The sequence below is a fragment of the Mastomys coucha genome, unplaced genomic scaffold (assembly GCF_008632895.1).
Source record: "Mastomys coucha isolate ucsf_1 unplaced genomic scaffold, UCSF_Mcou_1 pScaffold12, whole genome shotgun sequence".
Lineage (NCBI taxonomy): Eukaryota > Metazoa > Chordata > Mammalia > Rodentia > Muridae > Mastomys > Mastomys coucha.
This window is the reverse complement of record NW_022196894.1, coordinates 14,753,227-14,775,651: the sequence shown is the minus strand read 5'-3', so window position 1 is coordinate 14,775,651 and position 22,425 is coordinate 14,753,227. Positions and strand designations below refer to the sequence as shown.

The 22,425-nt window shown below is 50.1% G+C and overlaps 2 protein-coding genes across 3 annotated transcripts; both read left to right on the top strand.

Annotated features, from left to right (window-relative positions):
* Positions 1–8,765: 8,765 nt before the first annotated feature.
* Positions 8,766–10,803, top strand: Gsc2 (goosecoid homeobox 2). The gene is made up of 3 exons (XM_031364633.1): positions 8,766–9,065; positions 9,188–9,441; positions 10,183–10,803. The coding sequence occupies exons 1-3, from the start codon at positions 8,777–8,779 to the stop codon at positions 10,282–10,284; spliced, it is 645 nt and encodes a 214-aa protein (XP_031220493.1). The 5' UTR covers positions 8,766–8,776; the 3' UTR covers positions 10,285–10,803.
* Positions 10,804–12,578: 1,775 nt separating this feature from the next.
* Ess2 (ess-2 splicing factor homolog) lies at positions 12,579–22,351 on the top strand. 2 transcript variants are annotated; one of them, XM_031363317.1, is made up of 10 exons: positions 12,579–12,887; positions 13,784–13,952; positions 14,041–14,136; positions 16,685–16,854; positions 16,969–17,086; positions 17,436–17,569; positions 18,159–18,261; positions 18,837–18,946; positions 21,116–21,231; positions 21,780–22,351. In XM_031363317.1, exons 1-10 carry the CDS (start codon positions 12,744–12,746, stop codon positions 22,057–22,059), a joined length of 1,440 nt encoding a protein of 479 aa, XP_031219177.1. In that variant the 5' UTR covers positions 12,579–12,743; the 3' UTR covers positions 22,060–22,351. The 2 variants fall into 2 exon arrangements, with proteins under 2 accessions (XP_031219177.1, XP_031219176.1); XM_031363316.1 differs by having other exon boundaries at positions 12,580–12,887; positions 16,682–16,854.
* The last annotated feature ends 74 nt before the right edge of the window (positions 22,352–22,425 follow it).

Genomic DNA, 22,425 nt, shown 5'->3' with positions numbered 1-22,425 from the left:
AGTGGAGGCCAGTCACCTATCCACCACACACTCTATCCTCCATAGGGACGTTTAACCTGGAAGCTACTGCCTAAGTATCCTATGCTCCAAATGTATTATCTTAAGTGACCCCAGGAGACAAACCAACCTTCGGTCCTCAGCCTAACTGAAATGCCTACTTCATTAGCCTGACTACCAGAGCAGCGCAGCCTCCTAATGCTCCCAGTCTTTGGGGAGGTTTTCAAGCACTGGCTCGTAAGGGGACAGACAGCTCAGGCTCTCTGGCCAGCCTGCACAAAGGTCCACACTGGCTGGCCACGTGCCAGGACCTCTCCATCAAGTCACCAGCTCCTCAGGTGTCTGAGAGAGTCTCCCGGTGCTCTAATAGGAAAAACAATACGCCTGCTTCCATGATCCGAAGCTGATCCGGACGGAGCTGAACACAAGAGAGGCGCTGTGCCCGCCTCCACATGCAGCATAGAGGGCACAGACCGTTTTATGTGCGAGCGAGGTATCTCGGAATTCACTTCTGGAAGAAGCGCTACCTAGCGCTCTCCAAGGCCTCGGAAGCACGGGAGTAAGGGAAACACAGTCTCCGCGACAGACACACTTCACAGGCAGCTCAAATGCCAGGCAGCGCCTGTTGATGACATCACAAGGACGCGCCCATAGCCAGGGGCCGCGCACGCGCTCTGCGAACTGCCGCGGGCGCAGGAATTGTACTACTATATCTGACTACTGTAGGTTGCAGTTTCGCTCTCTGCCGCCAGTCTAATCTGGAGGCGCCTCGCAGGCACTCCCGGTCCTTAGGTTTCCCCGCGCCCGCTTGCAAGCCCCACCACAGTGGCCAGCTCAATCGCCACAGTCCACTCTCCGGAATACGATGACCCCTGGCAACTCCTAACCTCTCAGTTTGAGGGGTCACTCCCCACCAAGTCCCCCTGTGGTTCCTTCCTTCTGGACCGTGCTTTCTGGCCCTCTCTCTATATGCCCTGTGATTCTAACTGCCTGTAAAGTCCTGTGTATCCCAAGTGCCGGTCAGGAACCTAATCATTTTTCCTGAACTACCCTCTCACCTGTTTGCCTTCCTGTGTGCTCACATCCAAACTCACTGATGACAACGTGGCTCTTCCCCAGTGTTCCTTCTACGGAGACTAGCTTGGAAACTCATTGCTCACTATTAAACGAAGGAAGGGAAAACAGCATATCGTTGCCTTCCTCTGGATCTTATGGTCCAGTGCCGATTGAGGTACAGGTTGGGGACCAAAGAGCTTCACTTATTTCTTGTGCTGGCCTCCCTACCTGGCTAGCACCAGTCCAGTCTCCTATTGCAACTGTGGATTTATCAAAGGCACAGTTTATTTGTGTTTCCATGGGGAGGGGGACCAGGTGCAGGCACATCTCTGAGTACCCTGCTCTGGGCCATGTCCTAGCTACAGGAGGAAGTTAAGTTTCTATGGAAGGCAGCAATGTGCACATGCTGCATTGCTGGACTTGCTACATGTTTACCTTGGCCTGGCCCTGTGTCCTGTGGGCCAGTGTCACTGATCAGATGAGAAGAGCTTCACAATGGGAGGTATGTGTATCTACCCGGGGAACCCAAACTGGGAAAACTGGAGCCTTACTGCGGCTTGGGTCCGTAAAGAGGCAAGGAATGCTCTTCCTTTTGTCTGGAACATAAAGGGCAGAGGCAGTATGCTGTATAACTTGCTGGTTCCCAGAAAGGGATAGCAGTGAACAAAAGACCAGTCAGGTTTCACACTCAGCAGCTGCCCAGATCCACCCCATCTGGTACTTTGGGATCTGCCTCTGAACATATGACAACTGGGGAAACTGAGACCCGCTAGCTGGCCCCAGGTCTGTCTAGCTCAGGAATGTTCTCTGCTTGTGACAATTGAGCGGCCAAAGCAGATTAACCTGGGTGTTAATCCCCTCTAATGGTTTCAGAATCCTCGATGCGAGGCGCTAAGCCGGCCTTTCTCCAAGGCCTGCCGAAGCCCTTCCCGAAGCTTCGCCTGCAGCCGCGCCGATGCTATCTCGGCCCCGCCTGGCAGCGAACCCGCGCTAATCCCCTGTGCTCGCTTTCTTCCCCTGCCTGCCTGAGATGAGGCCGATTGGCGTTTGATTACCGTGCTATCGAGGACCCTTTGTGCAATCGGTCCCAAATCCCCTAATTCTGTGATAAAGGAGGCATTAGCAGACGTTTGCTGTAGAAAAGGCGCTGGCATGAAAGAATGCAATCAGGGGAATCCTGATGGCCTGGCGCAAGCCTGTTAGCGAATGAGGACAACAAGGAGAGGGGGTCGCCTCCGTTCTACAGGACAGGGGAAAGGCAGGGAGGCCCAGCAGAGGGCATGGTGGGTCCTGGATATCTCCAATCCATCTTCCCCAGCTCCGAACGTTTGGGCTGCAAGAGGAGGGTCCACCCCACCTCCAGCCTCGCCATCGCACTTTTGAGACCTTGGCTTTGGATATATCTGCCCTTGCTTGCTCAGCCTCTGCCTGTTGAGAAGCTGGAGCTTGTCAGTGATAGGATCCTCTCTCATCTGCCCTTCTCTTTGGGCAGGGATGCTGCTGGAAACAGTATGCTATCTTCAGACTGGGAAAAGGAAGGCTGGCAGACAGGCACTGTTAGACTTGTCCCTAGAGGAGTACTGAGAAGAGGGGTGGCAAGCTGACAGAGTTCCAGGAAGGGGCCATTGTAAAGGCCACCAGGGCTCCAGGATTTGGCTTCACAGAGCCAGTCTAGACAAGAAGTCTGCATGCTGGAGGAACTGGCCATGGCTTGGGCAGCTGAGCGTGAAGAGCAAGCTGTTGATGAAAGAGGTGGAGATTGCTGGACTATTGGTATTGAGGTTCAAAGCAAGAAAGCCTCCGGATGGGATTTGTGCGGGTAGAATGGTGGAGCCTACCTTGAAATGTAGGGTTAGGAGAGGAAAGTGGCTGGAAATGAGTTAAGAGGCTATTCCTGGGCTGGCATATTGGCTCCTGCCTCTATCCCAATACCTGAGAGGTAGAGGCAGGAGAATCTAGAAGGTCAGTAAGCTACATAGTGAATTCAAGACCAACTTGGGCTATATAAGACCTCATCTTAAAAAAAAATAAAGCTAAACAAGCAAAACAAAAAACAAAACAAAACAAAAAAATTCATCAAAGAAAAGGGCAGGTGGCAGAGACTCCTAAAATGGCACTGATAAGGTCAACACCAGATAGGACTTGAAAAGACCAGAGGTGGGGAGCAAAGAGTGTTGAGCGTGGTTCTAGGGTTGAGAGGTTGGCAGCTCCAGTGATAGGTGAGAGTTTTCCAAGACATGCAGGTGGGTTGGAGGGCTCTTCACCTGGGTGGACAAGTGTGTACTTAATAAGATAAAGACAGCTGACATGTTAATTTACTGTGGTGTGAAAAAAAAAAAAAAGCCAGGCCATACCAAGGAGGACATGTGGCTAGATGTGTATTGTGGCTTTGTCCAGAGCTGAGACTCATCAGCCCTTTAGTTAGTGAGGGTTGCTGCTGACCTTGTGCCATTACCTGAATGACAGAGCCACCCAAACCCTGAACAGAACTTGCTATAACTCTAGAGATCCCAAAAGGCTGTCTCTGATTTCAAGGTGGGTCACAGATGAAGCCCACAAACTTGTCAGGAAACGGGTCCTGAGGATGCCTTCTGCTTAGTTGTCTCCCTCCCCTGTCTTATCAGCTGGCCCTGATCTTCCCAGGGTGACCAGTCACTCAGTCAGTGTTCTTCGATCAAAGGAACTTCCCAAGAGGACAGGACATTGAACACTAAAAGTGCAGAGTCCCTGGGGAAGTTGGGATTCATAATACACCTGTGTTATTAAAGAGATGTATTAAACCCTAACCCCAGGGATCTGTGAAATTGCAAATATGGCAAATATAGCCTTTCTAGCTGCAGTTAAGATTACTTAGGATTGGGCTGGAGAGATGACTCAGCAGTTAAGAGCACTGACTGCTCTTCCGAAGGTCCTGAGTTCAAATCCCAGCAACCACATGGTGGCTCACAACCATCTATAATGAGATCTGATGCCCTCTTCTGGTGTGTCTGAAGACAGCTACAGTGTACTTACATATAATAAATAAATAAATCTTTAAAAGGATTACTTAGGATGAGGTACTACTGGACATGCCAAGTGCTCTACCACCAAGCTGGATCCCATTGACAGTCCTCCTCCTTCTCTCTCTCTCTCTCTCTCTCTCTCTCTCTCTCTCTCTCTCTCTCCCTCTCTCTCTCTCTCATTTGCTTTTTTGAAACAGAGTCACCTGCCTCAGATTCCTGAATGCTGGGATAACAGTCATCTAGCTTTCTTAGGCATTCTATGTGTTTATTCATTATTTTCCTTTTTAGCTCATCGGTGTCTTTCTGATAAAAGTAAATCCCTCATAGTTAAGTATTACATTTTAAAAACTTCAACTTGCTGAGCAGTAGTGGCACACACCTTTAATTCTAGCACTTGGGAGGCAGAGGCAGGCGGATTTCTGAATTCGAGGCCAGCCTGGTCTACAGAGTGAGTTCCAAGACAGCCAGGGCTATACAGAGAAACCCCATTCTTGAAAAACCAACAAACAAACAAACATAAAAGCAAGCAAACAACAAAAAACCCCTTCAACTTGAGCCAGTATTAGTGTCACACGACTATTATCTTAGCATTTGGGAACTGGAGGTAGAGGATCAAGTTCAAGGCCAGCCTTGGTTGTGTGGTAAGTGTGAGACCAGTTTAGGTTACAGTAGTAGGACCTTGTCTCAAAACACAAAACAAGAGAGTGGCAAAGCTTGTGCTTGTGACCCTGGGTTCAATCACCAGAGCATACTAAAAAGGGCTGAACCCTGGCGTGGGGGTGGGGTAGGCATATGGCTTAGTGGAAGAGCATTCACCTAGCATGGTCAAGGCCGTGGGTTCTATCCCCAGCAACCACACACAGAGATGGAAGGTGGCATTAAACCGTATCTTACCTTATATACAAAACTTAACTTAAATGGATCAATGTAAGATTTATAAAACAGAGAGCTTATAAAACTATATGCTGTAATATGCCTGCCCAAATCTCCATGGCTGGAGATAGAACCTAGAGCTTTGTGACTGCTAAACAAGTATTCTCCCATCTGAAGCAGACCCCCATCCCCTAACAGTAAGTCTTGGGTATAACAGTGGCTTCTTAGATATGGCACCAACAACATACACAACCAAAGACAAAATAAATTTGGTTTATTCAATTTAAAAAATATTTTTGTTCTTTCCTTGTTGTTCAGTATTTTCGTCCAAAGTCTCGTTGGGGGACCTAGGAAGTTCTAAAGGAGGAAACTTCAAAGGGAACCTTGTTAAGACAAAGGGAGGAAACAATTCAAGAGTCTCAGGAAAGTGTGGAAACTAACAAGATTCACAAGGCCTCTCCCTACCCAAGATGATAGAAGCAATAAGAGCTGCTGAGAAAACAGCAGATGATGGGTTATTTCTCCACCACTGAAATGAACCAGTTCAAGCCAGATTAGATTGTATTAAAGACAGGTTCACTGGGACCTGCTTTCAGGTGGGTGAGTTCACTGGCTCCAAGGACCCAGGCCAGGGAAGACACCGTGGGGAAAGGGGGATAGGGGAGGGAGAGAGAAGGAGAGAAAGGTGCAGAGTGAGAAGAGGAGAAGAGAGAGAGAGAGAGAGAGAGAGAGAGAGCACAAAATGTCTGAATTATATAGGGAGGAACTTCTAGGGGAAGGGCAGCCCATTCCCCTGGCTGCAAAGTTTAGGGTTGGGGGCAGGGTATGCCAGGTAGAGACTGAGGGATGCTGGGAGAACCTAGAGGCCAGGTCTGGTTTGGTATCCTTTGTCCCCCATCTGAAATCAAACAAAGACTCAGTTGCCTGCAGCTTTTAAGAGCTGTCACCCAGCCAGGCAGTGGTGTTGAACGCCTTTAATCCCAGCACTTGGGAGGCAGAGGCAGGTGGATTTCTGAGTTCAAGGCCAGCCTAGTCTACAGAGTGAGTTCCAGGACAGCCAAGGCTACACAGAGAAACTCTATCTGGGGGGGGGGGGGGGGGGGGGGGGGGGGGGGGAGCTGTCACCCATGCAGGACAGGACATTTTGTCACTGCATTGGTTATGTGTTTATTACTGTGATAAAATATGATGAGACAACTTATAGAAGGAGGGTTTCTGGGTTTACAGTTTTAGAGGAATAAAAGTTCATTCATTTTTATTTATGTATTTATTTTATTTATTTTTATTTTCTTTATTTACATATCATATGATATCTCCTTTCCTAGTTTCCCCTCCGAAAAGAAAAAGAAAAGAAAAACAAAAACAAAAAAAAAAACCCTGTTCCCTTCCCCTATCAGATTTTTAAACCTCAAAGTCCAACCTCAGAGATGTAAATCCTTTAGCAAGGCCACACCTCCTAAACCTGTGCAAACATCGCCACCTACTGGAAGTAAATATTAAACATCTGAGCCTATGGGGGCCAGTGTCATTCAATCCACCACAGTGATATTACTTTGAGTCATTTCTGTTGCTGTAACCTCAACCATATTCCTAGTAACCCTCCTAAGTTAGACTTCGGTAGTGTTCTTACTTTGCCTATCACTGCTTCCCTACTTGGGGTGAGTAGACGCTTGTTTTCGTGATACTTTCAGAAATAGTGTTACAAGATCCCAACACACACGCGCGCGCGCGCACGCGCGCGCGCGCACACACACACACACACACACACACACACACACACACACAAAGAGGTACTGGCCTAATCAGCTCTAAGCAAGTTCAGAAGACACAAATGAGCCACATGCACAAATGACTGCCACATGCACAGAGCCTGGCTCAGCATGGTCCTGAATAGTAGCATTGAGGGAGAAGTTCCCAAGGGCACAGCTTTGGCAGAGCACCATGCCATCTTCCTACAGAGAGAGAAATACAAGAGAAAGGAAGCAAGGCCATGGGCATGGGAAGAGGAAGAAATCCCAGAGGGCTCCCTGCCCCTGGCCTTGCTGTCCCATTCTGAGTAGAACTCCAATTTGAGTGAGAATAACGGGACACCTCACACCCCTGGACAGTGAGGTGGGTTTAGGCACAGATGTTCTACATGAAGTTCTGCTCAACAAGGTTTCTGCATCTAAAGGAACACACAGGAGGTCTGGGGCTGTGGCAGTCATTCTGTGACCATGAGGCAGGCAGAAAGGTCGCACAGAGTTAGTGGTGCTACCCATAAACCTTTCAGATGAACGCACTCTGGGACTCTTATGACAGAGGAGCCAGCAATGTCCATCACTTCAAGTCCATAGAGTGGTACTACAATGCAGTCAGCAGAAGAACTTAGAAGAGGACTTGGTGATGTGGGAAATAGATAGGTGACTGGGGATGCTGCCTACTTGGGCAGCTAATGTTCCTGGGCCCTCCACCCCATGTCCAGTGGGGTTCTGGACATCTCACACCTAGTAACTCCTTAAACCCTAAGAACAGATAATTTTTCCTTTGAGACAGGGTCTCTCCTTGTAGCTCTGGCTGGCCAGGAACTTTTTACATGGCTCTTGCTAGCCAGGAACTCACCAAGATCTGTCTGCCTCTGCCTCTCAAATGCTGGGATTAAAGGTACCACTATATATATATATATATATATATATATATATATATATATATATATATATATATAGAGAGAGAGAGAGAGAGAGAGTACAGATCTCACCAAACTGGTCTTTTCCCCACAGTAATCCTCTTGCCTTGGCCTCTGGAGCCCCTGGAAACCTGCGACTATAGACTTGGCTCACCATTCTCAACACTTGTCTCCTTAGGAAGAACCCTTGATAGTTGGTCAGTAGTATGACATTAGACAAGCCACAATGCTTAGTAAAAGTGAGGCAGTCTGCTGCTCTGTCCTGCAAGACACACGACATATTTTCAGAGATAAAAAACAAAAAACAAAAAACAAACAAACAAACAAACAAAAAACCAAAGTGTCTTAAGCAAAGGGCTAGAGGGCCAAAGCTTCATAATTGAGAATGACGTAAATTGGGCCAAGTATTTGCTCTCGGTTGGGAAGAACAGCGGGCAGAAGTTATATTGTAGACAAAACAGAACTGGCCTGGGCAAAGGGTTGAGCAGGGGCACATGAAACAGCTCTTAGAAAACGTGGTGTGATGGAGATGTTGATGTAATAAGGAGGTGGGCAAGGGCGTCAGGGACCTTCTAAGACAGGAGATAACAAGAGTACCAGCCTTAGATAGGGTGAGGAAAATCTTCTAGATTCTAAAAGGAAGGCACAGAAGTGGCAGCTCGCTCCTTTGCTCCCAGCACTCAGGAGACAAGAAGCAGGCGACTATTTATGAGTTGGACGTCAGCCTCAGCTTCCCACCCTGGAGACGGGTATTTTTCAACAGGAAGTTCAGACCAGAGCTTCAAAGTGAGCAGGAGCTGTCAAGTGGGGTTATCCTGCTGACAGGGTGCTGAGCTCACTCCAAGTAGGGGAGCTAGAAATCTTGATTCCAGGAATCCCCAGGTTCATGGGTAGCGACAGAACGAGGGAAGCCAGGGGCAGAGAGGTGGCAGGGACCCCGTGAGTTAGAGGTTTCCAGCGTCCTGGCATCCCTCCTGGCAGGTGACTGTGCCATAGAAGATATAAAGGGTGGGCTCCTTCCTTCCCCTCCAACTCTGGACGTGGCGAAGCTCGCAGTGCAGTCCCCAGTACTCGAGCCCCTCCGTGGTCGGGGATTAGCTCTCTGAGGACTGGAGACGGGATTAGCACGCGCGCGAGCGAACGCAGCGCCCAGTCTGGGGATTACCGCACCTCCCGCCCCCCTATGTATATATTCTGCTTCTCGCGCCGGCCGCCCGCGGGCATGGCGACTGTAGGCAGCGCGGCGAGCCGCAGGGACCCCGGGCGACCCTGCCCTTTCTCCATCGAGCATATCCTCTCCAGCCTGCCCGAGCGCAGGCCCGCGGCGCGGCCACCGCAGCCCGTCGGTGCTCGGAACCCCGCCGAGCCAGACGAACCCGAGGCGCCCGTCCCCGCTGCTCCCTGCGCCTGCTGCTGCTGCTGCAACCCCCGTGCTGCGCCCCGCGGAACCCCGGAGACCGCGTCCGGGCCGGGTGAGTACGCGCGGAGGAGCAAGGCTAGGCGGGGATCTCGCGGGGCGAGCCCGGCTCCCCTTAACCCTAACTCGAGCCCTAACCCTACGCCTGACCGCGCCCCGCCCCGCCCCGTCCCGCAGGCTTGCGGTTAGCGTGGCCGCTGAGGCTGGCGCCCGCTTCGCCCTCTCCCTTGACGGCGCCGAGCGCAGGCTCCCCGGCACTGACTGGCACGAGCGGCCCGGGCCCGCAGCGGCGCACGCGGCGCCACCGTACCATCTTCAGCGAGGAGCAGCTGCAGGCGCTCGAGGCGCTCTTCGTACAGAACCAGTATCCCGACGTGGGCACGCGCGAACGCTTGGCGGTCCGCATTCGCCTGCGGGAGGAGCGCGTGGAGGTGGGTGTTCGGCCCGCAGCCTGGAGGCCAACTCCGGTGCCAGTTTTCTCTTTCAAAGACTGACCTTCCAGACGGTGTTCCACCTCATAGCCGTCTACACTGGAGGGAGACCCCCATGATCACTCGATTGGGGCACGGGACCAGTTCTTCCAGCACGTTATTTGGGAGTCGCTGGAACTGGAAGGGGTTAAGAGTCGTTTTCTCTGACTTTGTCCGCGTTTGTTCTTGCCCCAGATGTGAGAAAGTTAAGAGATGTTCAAAACTAGTCAGGTGTAGAGGCATGCAACTGTAATCCCAACACTTGGGGATGAAGGCAGGAGGATCTTGAGTTCATCAAAGTCATTCTCCTCACATAGTGAGGAGCCACCTAGGTTACACGGTTACACGGGGGAGAAAAGATGGGAGAGGGAGAGGGAGAAAGGGAGAGGGAGAGGGAGGGAGGGAGGGAGAGAGAGAGAGAGAGAGAGAGAGAGAGAGAGAGAGAGAGAGAGAGAGAGAGAGAGAGAGAGAGAGAACAGAGATATGAGAGATCCTGGTGGTTGCTACTGGGCTCAGGCTGGGGAAACTAGGAAAGAAGTGAGTCTTGATCCTCTTCTTCTGTGAGGAAAGGAGATGGCACAGATCCATTCACCTACACCTCCATGGTGAAGCCTACCACCTAGCCCACCTATCAGCCCCTTCCAAAGCTCTTAGATGGTGGGTCCCTGGGGCCTGAGCTGTCCTGTTCTCCCTCCTCCTCAGGTCTGGTTCAAGAACCGCCGGGCCAAGTGGCGACACCAAAAGCGTGCTTCCTCATCGAGGCTTCTGCCTGGGACTAAGAAACCTCACAAGGAGAGTTGTTGATGGTGATGGAGAGTTGTCTTCTGGCTTTGTGAAGTGGAGCACAAGGAAGTAGGAGTAGGAGGGGGACAGACCTACTTGAACAGGAACTAAAGCTGCCAGTGCTGGGAGACAGGGGATCCAAAGCCTTCTCGCTCATGAAGGGAGGGCATGTGGGGCAGGAACCAGAGACCTACTGCAGGTAAAGTGCGACACAGAGCAGGTCAACTTCCTCAGTCGCCCTCAGCACCCAGAGAAGGCCTAGCTCCACGCAGGATGCAGAGCCTAACTCCCCACCCCATGCCTGTCTCCAAGACAGACCTCTGTTCTTCTACCTTCTTTTTGTTTGTCTGTGTAGCCTCCGGCTGTCCTGGAACTCACTCTGTAGACCAGGCTGGCCTCGAACTCAGAAATCTGCCTGCCTCTGCCTCCCAAATGCTGGAATTAAAGGTGTGATCCACCACTGCCCTGCTGTTCTTCTACCTTCTTATGCAAGGCAGTGCCGTCTGTTCAGTCCTGGGCTTACTCTCCTCAAAGGCCTTGTACTAGGACCTGTGGAAGAAGAAGGTTATAGTTGGTAATTTCCAGATCCCTGCATCTGTGCCTTCATCTTAACCTTGAGCGGTGCCAAGAAATAAAGGAGATCTTCAAAGACCACAGAGCAGTCCAGGATTCCAAGTCCCCATCTCTCTGTCCTCAGGCTCTGTTTCCACACCTACTGAGGATCTGGCTCCTTCCTCCCATCCGGGGAGTTGGGATGATGCAGAGCACAGCTCAGCAAGTCCTCCATTCCAGTTCCATGTTTTCCCCATCAGAATTAAAGCCGATAGATGGTGCTAAGGCCTCCAGGGGATTTGCTACCTTGGGCCTCCAGGCACTACCAACCAGCTTCACAGATGGGGGGAATCTTTGGCTGTGTGGATGGGTGCGTGTGTGCACAAGTGCACAGCTGTGTGTGTTGCCTGTATATATACATGTGCACCACGTGTTTGCCTGGTGCCCGTGGAGATCAGAAGTGGATACTGGAACCCCTGAAAGTAGACTTATGGATAGTTGTGTGTCACTGTGTAGGTGCTGGGAACTGAACCCAGATCCTCTGGAAGAGCAACAAATGCTTGTAACAGATGAGCCATCTCTTCAGCCCCCTCCATACTCTCCTTGATGTATCTTTTCCATCCTTGAGCTCCAGTTCCCATCTCTCTGTCTCCAGTCCAGGCCTGTCCCCTGAGCTAGGTACTTGTCAGTCTCTGAAAACACTTGGAAGCCCACAGGCTTGTTGCAGGCACCATATATACAGCAAACCATTTCCCCATTCACTGGCCTGTTTAAGGAACATGAATCACAGAGTTCTTGATCACTAATTTTTGTCGATGACTGAATCATACCCAGTCCAGCCAATTTCACCTTTAAACATACCAATAAATCCCATAAACTAGCTCCTGTGCAGCTGCCGGCACACCAGCCTCATGAAAGCTGCATTCCCCTGCACGGGAACCATTGCACCTGAGCTCACTCTGGCCTCTCTGTAATTAAAAATAAAAATAATATTTCTTGCCAGGACTCCAAAGATACTGTGCAGCCTGGCTCTACCCCTCTGGTGTCATCTCCTTCTTCGGTGCACTGTGTAACTAAAGTCTGTTTTGGCGTTTGCCTTGCTCCATCCCACTGTTGGGCCTTTGCATTGCCCGATGCCCGTCTCTTCATCTTTTTGATCTACAACCGTGTTCTACCTGGGAAAATGCCACTTGACATGTCCTGTGTAGATATGGAGATGCTTTGAGTGCAGACTTCTTGCAGGTCACAGATATAACTTTACACATTTGCAGGATGATTTAACATGCATTTTTTTCTATTGTGTGGTCAACTCTGTGAACGCAGGGGCATGGTCATAAAGTCCCTAGTGACTCACAATGAAGGACGAGATCGTTGGAAAAGCAAAATTGTAACAAATCATTCTGGGCTAGAGCTTCTTTCGCCTAATTCATGATCTCCCTTAGGAAGAAAGGTCCATCCATGAGTGCTTTCAGTGACAACAGGGCTTTTTTTGGGAAGCCCATCCTGGCAGGGAACTAATAAATCCAACCAGAGATTTAAGCACCCTTTTGTTCTTTCTTTTCATTTAAATTTTGTTAGACACGGGAAGAATTGTCTTAGTGTTCTTTTTTTGAGTTTGTAAGTCATACATAACCAAATTTTTTGAAGTATTTGAAGCATCTGCATTTTTTTTTTTTTTAAAAAAAAGAATTGGAACCTGCAACAGAGGGATTGTGGCGTCAAACAGTCACCCCACAGCTCCCCCTAGTGATCATAGTCTAGCTAGATAGGCATGAGCAAACGCGGATGGGAATAAAAGACTACAACTTCCTTAAGATCCGGCGCTCCCAGTGACATCATTGGAGCGCCGGCTTTGTTACAAAAATACTGCTTCTCCATTGGCTGGCTGTTGTGAGAGGGGACGCCGCCCGAGCGGTTCTGGGATAGCAATGGGGACACCCGGCACCTCGGCGGGTGCTCTGTTTCTGTCCTCCGCGTCCGCGCCTCCGAGGAAGCGCGCGGCTGAGGAGGTCGGAGAGGCTGGAGTTGCGAGAAGCAGGCCGCGGGTCCTGGATGAAGAAGAGTACATCGAGGTACCAGCTCAGTGCAAGCGCTGGCGACTTCCGGGCCCCTCCCCCGATTCGTGTTCCTCTCTAATCCTTTGATTTTTTTTGAGAGTCCTGGCATTCTCAGCCGCCCATAGAAGTGGAGCAACTGTCTTTGGGTTTGGAAAGCATTGAGAACCAAGAAAACAGTGCAGAAGTGGGCATCCAGTTTTCTGTTGAGGGTCAAGGAAATAGTTTCCTGTAGTATAGGTAGCATTTTGACACGTTTTTCGAGACTTTCTGGAAGGCTGTAAAGTGTCAAAGGCTGGGGGTCCCGGAACTAGATAGTGGAACTGGCCACGTCATTGAGTGAGTGGGTCTCAGTTGCTCCTTGAGTTAAGGGTCCCACTGCAAACACGCTGGAAGGACAGGCTGACATAGGGTTGGTTTTAGACTGGTTAGATTTAGGACGCTTCTAGAATATGCTGGCTTGTACCATCGCCGTGCAGCTGACTGTCCAGACTTGCAGCTTCACAGCAAAGTCTGGCTGGATGTGAAACTTGCGAACTTTATCCTGTGGTGGTGGTAGTGGTGACTGGCTTTCAAGAGAAAGGTTTGGATTGAAATAAAAAAATCATGGGTGGGATGAGGATGACAATAACCACCTTAGTCTGGCTGGTGTTCTAGATGGAGCCAGCCAAGAGAAAGATCAGTTAGGGATTTCATGGGCTTCAAGAGATTGTTCAGTAATGTTAAATAACACATCAGACCCATGTGGGATGAACAGCCTTACTAGAAAACGCAGTTCTAAACTGTCTTTCAGATCACAGTCGTCCAGGTAGGCAGAAGGGTAAGATCTAAGGGGTGGAACGTGGACAGTGGAGGACTGTGATTCAGGACTCCCAGATGCCGACTCACGCCTTTGTTCTGATTGCTTATGGCAGGGACTTCAGACAGTTATCCAGAGAGACTTTTTCCCTGATGTGGAGAAGCTACAGGCACAGAAGGAGTACCTGGAGGCTGAGGAAAACGGAGATTTGGAGCGCATGCGCCAGATTGCCATCAAGTTTGGCTCTGCCCTGGGCAAGATCTCTCGGGAACCTCCACCACCCTGTAAGAGGACGGGTGCTGCTGTAGAGGGCTCAGGGGAAAGTCTCTTGTCGAGTAAGGCTCACTCTAATTTCTGATTTGCTTCCCTCAGATGTTACTCCAGCCACCTTTGAAACTCCTGAGGTACACCCGGGCTCTGGTGTGCTGGGCAGCAAGCCCCGGCCCCAGGCCAGAGACCTAGATGATGGTGAGTGAACTCACTCTTTTGGTCTCATAGTCAAGACTACTTGGGAATCGTATTCTTGTGAATTTTCTTAGGGTCACGTTTCATCCTTGAGGGGTCTCCTAAATATCAACTTTTGGGATCAGACACACTGGTCTGTGTGGGAGGCAGAAGAGCTGAGGCCAGCTCCCCAGTTGTGGAGGAGCTGTGTTCTCTGCCTCTGGCCTATCTCTGGAAGGAGAGCTCAGTACCGTCACCAGTCTGTATTCAGTGTGCCAGCATTTGCCTTGTGAGCTCTGTCTCCTGAAAATGCCTCAGGCCCCTCTACCTCCTTTCTTCCAAGGCAGTTGCTTGAGTCTCTCCCTTCAGGTCGGTATTCAGGTGTTACCTGTTTGGGCTTAGAGGCAGAAGCTAGTCTGGACGCTGGGTTCTTGACCTTTTGTGTAAAGTTGGAACCACCTGGGACTCTGTTCCTCACCGACTGCCTTTCAGTTTTCTGATGTTTTTTTATTTTATTTATTTATTTTATTATATTTATTTATTTATTTTGGTTTTTCGAGACAGGGTTTCTCTGTGTAGCCCCGGCTGTCCTGGAACTCTCTCTGTAGACCAGGCTGGCCTCGAACTCAGAAATCCACCTGTCTCTGCCTCCCAAGTGCTGGGATTAAAGGCGTGCACCACCACTGTTTGTTTGTTTTGTTGAGACCAGAGAGTCTCATGTGTTTCCCTCACTGTTCGGGGGGCATTTCTGTTTCTTGCCTCTCACCCTAATTACTAACTGGCAGACCCTCTTGGAGAGCAGGGTCTAGGTCATGCTTCCACATTTAGAATAGCACATGGTGTACTGTACCATTAACAGACACATGTAGAATAGATGAGTGTTTTGTCTTCGAACATGTCTCCTTGCCAACTATGAGATGTATCTTAAGGTTAGGAGTAGCTCTATAAATCTACTTATATGTGAGTGTGCCACTAGGGGACTTGTCTGGCTCAGTAGTAGGGTATATCACTAGAGGTAGACAAAGGTGTTTCTATGCCAGGCCCTAGTGGACAGCATACTGTACTAAGGCAGGAGTGCAGCATGCTCACACAAATTTGTTTTCTCAACAGACCAGCCTTTCCTGCCGTGGACATGTTATGTTAGTAGTTAATTCTTGGAGCTTGACCCTTAATTGCAGTACAGCAGAGAAAAAGGACAATTTGAAGATGTTTTCTTTTTTTACATGTATTTCACCAGTGAACGTAGGAGTCCTTGAAATTGCACATGCGGAAATCAGGCTTCAAAAGGCTAGAACTTCTGTAGGTGTCAGGAGTAAGGAGCTTGCCCCTTTCTTTCCTTTCTTTTTATTTTTTTGAGACAAGATTTCTCTGTGTAGCCTTGGCTGGCCTGGAGATTGCTCTATAGATCAGGCTGACCTCGAACTCAGATAATCCATCTGTTTCTGTCTCCTGAGTGCTGGATTAAAGGCGTGCACCTGTCACCACCACCTGGCCCAAGTTTGCCCTTTTCTAATCTTAGGACTTGAACTTAGAACCACTGTGTTTGGCATTGGCTGGCACACAGCTGGTGGTGGAATGGATGAGAAACTTCAGCTTCACATGTCCCCCTGAAATTTGCAGTGCTGCCTCTTCAAGAGTATCACTTTCCTTGGTAGCAGGGATCAAGGTGGTGTACTGGCTGGTTTTGTGTGCCAACTTGACACAGGCTGGAGTTATCACAGAAGGGAGTTTCAGTTGGGGAAGTGCCTCCATGAGATCCAGCTGTGGGGCATTTTCTCAATTAGTGATCAAGGGGGTAGGGCCCCTTGTGAGTGGTGCCATCCCTGGGCTGGAAGTCTTGGGTTCTATAAGAGAGCAGGCTGAGCAAGCCAGGGGAAGCAAACCAGTAAGGAACATCCCTCCATAGCCTCTGCATCAGCTCCTGCTTCCTGACCTGCTTGTGTTCCAGTCCTGACTTCCTTTGGTGATAAACAGCAATGTGGAAGTAAGCTGAATAAACCCTTTCCTCCCCAACTTGCTTCTTGGTCATGATGTTTGTGTAGGAATAGAAATCCTGACTGAGACAGATGGTATGGTTGGCTTTCCCAGGATCTGTGTGGTGCTCCATGACATCCTCGGCCATGTGGGCTCCTGCCTTAGGAATTAGCTATCATACCCCGAGGCATTAGTGGCCACCACTCATCCGTGATATCAGTCAGAAAGGGAAGGGAAAGACAATTTCAGGAGGAAAGAAGAGCTCGTGGGGCTCTAGAGGTAGATCCTGCAGGATTAATACACTTTGGAAAGAGGAAGAACCTACTAAGCTGTCGTCATGAGCTTTTGCTTTAGTATCTGACCCTGCCTCTTCACTAGTCAACCAGATCTCAGACTTCTCTTGGCATCTAGCAGATGAATGGAGCTGGCCAGTCAGCTTTGGTTGCCACCTGGGTCTGCCTGAACAGTTGGAGTTTGTCTGTCACCTAGCGGGAGCTAGGGTTCTAGTTATTACAAAGTGGGGTGGTCTTCCCCAGCCCTACAGTGCTAATCATGCTTTGTGTGGTATTGTGTTTCCCTCCTTGTGACCCCTTAGCAGGAGAGGCTGGAGAGGAGGAGGAGAAGGAGCCGCTGCCCAGCCTGGATGTCTTCTTGAGCCGCTACACCAGTGAGGACAATGCTTCCTTCCAGGAGATCATGGAGGTGGCCAAGGAAAAAAGCCATGCCCGCCATGCGTGGCTGTACCAGGCTGAGGAGGAATTTGAGAAGGTAGCCCTGGAGCTTGAAAACAAAGGCACCTTCTTTTGGGATGGAGTCCCAGGGCCACAGGTACAGGGTCTGGGTGCCTCTCTGACCCTGCTTTCCCCCCCCATGTCACTATAGCGACAGAAAGATAATCTTGAACTCCCATCGGCAGAGCATCAAGCCATTGAGAGCAGTCAGGCTGGAGTAGAGACCTGGAAGTACAAGGCCAAGAACTCTCTCATGTACTATCCCGAGGGTGAGTGAACAGGGCCAAGAGACAGGACAGAAGACAAGGGCTACAGTGGTCTGATTTGTTACCTTTGAGCCAGCATTTAAAGTCTGTGTGTATATGTTCACTTACAGCATGGACTACAGAGAAGTCCTGGTCCATCTTGGGGTTGGGGCAATGTGTGACATTTTGGGGACATTGCGGTCTTCCCTACTGCTATGTTGAGGGTTATTGTGAGCTAAGGTGGCTTTCCTCTGCCCTGCCAGGGATGACTTAGCTGAGGCTTACAAGTCAGGCTGCATGGCTTGTAAGGCTGAGGTGAGGCATGGGGCTTCCCACCCCTTGGAGTCCTGCTACCTTGTTCTTCGTTTGATAGGTGTCCCTGATGAAGAGCAGTTGTTTAAGAAGCCGCGGCAGATAGTGCATAAGAACACACGTTTCCTCCGGGACCCCTTCAGCCAGGCTTTGAGCAGGTCCCAGCTCCAGCAGGCGGCCGCCCTCAATGCCCAGGTGAGTTGGCAGAGCCACCAGGCAAGCAGGTGAGCAGGTGCACTGGGAAAACTGGAGAGGTGTGGCCTCTCCCATCTTGGTTGTCCCTTTAAGTTAAAATTTTCCTGAGGCTAGATGGAGCTTAATTGTCAGAACTACTGCAGGCCCTGTGTGGCAGGACCTGTATCTCCTTTTGGCCCCTTCCAGTGGGGCTAGACATATGACCTATGGGTCCAGCCCATACCAGCCCCTATGATGTTGGCCAGAGAGGAACAACGAAGCTTCTGGAGGCCATACTTATATGCATATATCGTACATACATATACCTGTATAGCAGTCAGCGAGCTGAGTAGAGCAGTGTATACTGGGAAGTGCCGGAAAGAGCCTGGCCACTGAGATCCTGGGATTAGGAAAGGGGCACCCTTTACTTGATGTTCACTACTTCAGTTCTTCAACGTCCTTGGGGAGAGGTGAGAATGGGGGGTCTTCCCTCTCTCCTAGAGCCCCAGCTCTTTCCCAGAGAGGAGAAGTGCTTCTGACATGTACCTCAGCACCTACCATAGCCCGCTGTGGAGAATCTCTGACACTGGTCTCTCTCTACTTCTTCCAGCACAAACAGGGCAAGGTTGGCCCTGATGGCAAGGAACTCATTCCCCAGGAGTCCCCCAGAGTGGGCGGCTTTGGATTCGTTGCCACTCCTTCTCCTGCTCCTGGTAAGGAATAGGCTATAAGCTCAGGCTGGACAGGGCTGAGCACAGGCTAGACTCTCCCACATGTGAAATGCCTCAGGTTGCCCTGGTTTTGCCTGTGGTGTGAATGGGCAGACTGCTGCATGTATGCATAGTTCTTATAGATGTAAATCTGTAGAGTTCTGTAGGTGGAGAGGTCCTGGACACTGGTCCTATAGTCTCTGCAAGGGAGGCAGGTGAAACTTGGCTCTCCTTGATGCCCCACTACACGTGGCCTCCACACTAGGTGCTGGTTGCTGTAATGTGACACCATATGGTTGCACTGGAATTTAGGAAACCTTGGAAAGCAAGAGTATTTTCTTCCAGTGACACCCCTGGCCCTGTGCTAGGATGGGGTCCAATAGACCCACCTTCCCTGACCTAAGTACAGCCATCTTGCCTTGGATCTTTGCTGTTTTTGAATTTTCCCTTCAAATTGCGAGGGAAGGAGAGGAGTTTGTCTGTTGGCCTTAATGGTAGCTAGGCTACATGTATTAGGGAGAAAGATAACTCCCACACTAGGTATACTCTGGCCTGAGGTGTGTGCTCTCCCTTTGCAGGTGTGAATGAGTCCCCACTGATGACGTGGGGAGAGGTTGAGAACACGCCCTTGCGAGTGGAAGGATCTGAGAGCCCCTATGTGGACAGGACACCTGGACCCACATTCAAGGTGTGTTGTGATGAGTGAGGATCAGTCTGGGACTCAGTCTGGATACCTTAGTACCAGCTGCTCAGGACTCAGCACAGACAGGACTGTCAAACAGATTTGGAAGAGTGGAGGCCGTGCCAAGGCAACAAGGCAGGTCTGGAGGCTACACTGTCACAGAGTCAGACCAGGAATTCCAACTGCCCTGTAGACATGAATACTGTGGGATACCATGTGTCCTCAGAAGGGCTATGTGCTAGCCTCTGGTTAGATAGCATAGTTAAAGATACACAAGATAGTACAGTATGAACCCAGTGTTGTAGGTGTGGTAGAATGGAGGTCAAGACCTAGAGCAGACCAGAAAATCCCAAGTCAGATAGGGCCTGGTGTACATCATGTGGCCCCTGTCAGGTGGAGCAGAAAACTGAAGGTAAGCAGACGACATATACAGTCAGGTGGCCTGATGGCATGGATGGGTGGGTGAGCAGATCAACGCCCCCGAGAGCTATGGGGAGAAAACATACAGTGTCCAGGGCTGTCAGGAGTTTGTGGATGAAACAGTGTCTAGTGTAGTTTGGAAAGTGAACAAAGAAAGTTCCCTGAAACTTGAGAGTGTAGATACTATGAGGATGCTGAGCCCCAGTGACTCATGGGATGGATGTATGTGCAGGTCAAGAATGTGAAACTTCTGGAAACACAACAGGATCAGATATAGTGTTGGATAAGTATATAGATATGCTCTAGTGGCTGGGTCACAGATCATCTTAACCCAACAGGATCAGATATAGTGTTGGATAAGTATATAGATATGCTCTAGTGGTTGGGTCACAGGCCTGCGATCAGTTTGGAATGTGCTGGGAAGGGATCACTTTAGTGCAGCAGTGGAGTCAGAGTCACCGTCACCAGGGGTCGCATAGCACTCAGAAAGCGAATATCAGACTTATGCTGTGGTTCCAACACTGCTTTCCTTGTCCTTCCCGAGAGCAGATTGTAGAGGTTATGTACTACACACCTAGACAAATCATGGGTTGAGATTTTGGAGGTCTTGGTTCTAGTCTGTGTCCAGGATGTAAGATAACCAAGACAAACATGAGAGAGGAACAAACAAGATGCTGTCTGGCCCAGGGCTCTGACTGGTTGCACAGAAAGCAACACTAGACCCACAGTGAGGTCTTTACCAGGGCAGAGAACGGGACAGATGTAGCCCGCTGTGTCCTTTGTTGCCCAAGTGTCAAGGAGGATGGAAAGCTAGGGACAGACAAGAAAGGGTGGAAGGTGTGGAAAAGATGGTGTTTCAAATGGTGCAGGATTGCCAGGCCTTTGCGAATAAAGTAAACTAGGTCCTGAATATTGGTAACAGCAAAGTAAGTTCCAGAAAAGTGAAGACCTTCAATATAAACAATTGTAAAAACAGTTAGAAGGTAACGTGGTTTAAACTATTATTGTTTGCTTGTTTGATTTTGCTCTTGTTTTGTGTTGTGCTAGGGATTTTACCCAGGACCTGGTTCCATCTCTTTTAGCATTTGAAGTGCTGGGACTAGCTCTTTTGTTTATTTTTGTTTCTTGAGACAGGGTTTCACTATGTAGCTCAGATTTCCCTGAAACTCACTGTGTGGATCAAAGCTGCCCCCAGACTCAGAGATATGCCTCCCAAGTGTTGAGACTGATGGCGTGCACCACCACTCCCAGCTCTCAGCCCCTTATTTTCTTTTGTTTTACATTTACTTGTGTGAGTATATGCATAAGCATTATGCATGGCACATGCTACAGCACATATGTGGAGGTCAGAGGACAACCTGTAAGAGTGGTTCGTTCTTTCTCTCTTTCCACCCTTGGGGTCTCAGGAGGGAATTCCACCCAGGTTGTCAGTCTTTTGACAAACACCTTTACCCACTGAGCCATTTGGGGTTTTTGTTTGTTTTTTAACGCAGAGTCTCACTGTGTAACTCAGGGTGTCCTCAAATTCTCCAGTCTCCTTCCAGTTGCTGGGACTGCAGTAATGCCCCACTATATCCAGTTGGGGGTGAGGAGTATTGGGAAGGAACCTTTTGGTAGGCTATTGGGAAAGATGAGTAGCTGGGATTGTAGCAGCCATGAGGAAAAGGTTGCACAGTAACTGTTCTTCTGGATACTGGACTGCCTGGTCAGGTAGCAGGTCCAGCATAGGTCACCCACATGCCTGCTGCCTTGTAGATCTTGGAGCCAGGACGCAGGGAGCGTTTGGGCCTGAAGATGGCTAATGAAGCAGCTGCCAAAAACCGGGCCAAGAAGCAGGAAGCGTTGCGGAGAGTTACAGAGAACTTGGCCAGGTGAGAGGCAGCCAGGTCCTTGGGTAGGAGTCGGGTAGAGATAAAGTTTGTGCCTGCCCCATTCCTACTCTCTCAGCCTCTAAGGCCATGTGTGTGCACAGCCTGTAGGGCCCAGGGTATCCATGAGGTTCCTCTGTAAGTGCTGTGGCTGCTTCTCTGCTTCAGAATGTTGCTTTGTGGGAAAAAGGCTGGGAGGCCCTCTCCATCATCTTTCCTCATATCCTCCTTGACCTTTCCCTAAGAGGTACCTTTTGGCTCCTTACCTGACTATAAGCTCCTGTTAGTCCTATGGGGTCAAAGTCATTTGGGTTACATAGAAGTAGGAGACTCCAACTCTCAAAAGTCTGTGATCCATCTAGCCCCACAGCCAAAGGAAGCAGTTCCATAGTGCCTCAGGTTTGGCCTGACTGCTGTGTGAAGTGTTATCCTCCTCAGCTCAGAGTCACCATGTCTTTTGATAGGGTTCTTCCTGAGGGGCTGAGGGAGGCCTTGCCTTAAGCAGCCCTTACCCCCTAACATGGCTACTTTCTTCTGTCCCTTCTCTACAGTCTTACTCCCAAAGGCCTGAGCCCAGCCATGTCCCCAGCCCTACAGCGCCTCGTAAGCAGGACAACCAGCAAGTACACAGATCGTGCCCTGCGGGCCAGCTATACACCATCCCCAGCACGCTCTGCCCACCTCAAGACCCCAGCTGGTGGGCCGCAGACACCCACAAGCACCCCAGCCCCTGGGTCTGCTACACGCACACCCCTCACACAGGACCCAGCCTCCATCACAGACAACCTGCTGCAGCTCCCTGGCCGGCGCAAAGCTTCAGACTTCTTTTAGAGCCAGGCCTGGCTGGACCTGTGGACGTTTTGTGGGACATTTTGTGGAGCATCTACTCCTCAGAGGATTCCAGGCCTTGGAGACACAGACCATGGGCAATTGATTATTCCAGGAACCACAAATATATAGTGCTGCTCCTGTGACCAGGTTGGCACATTGTGCTGACTACTCCCTTGGAAGTATAGCATTGGTGCTGTCCTCCAGGGCCCTGCTGAAATGCCTTCTAGTTAACCCCCAATTGAATCCTCATTAAAGAACACCTGGCACTGTCTGGCCGGGCAGCTGATCCATGTCCTGGAGCCCACATGGGTGTCTTGGGACCTCAGGGTTAGAAGCAAGGGGCACTAGGGGAGGAAACTTTGGTTC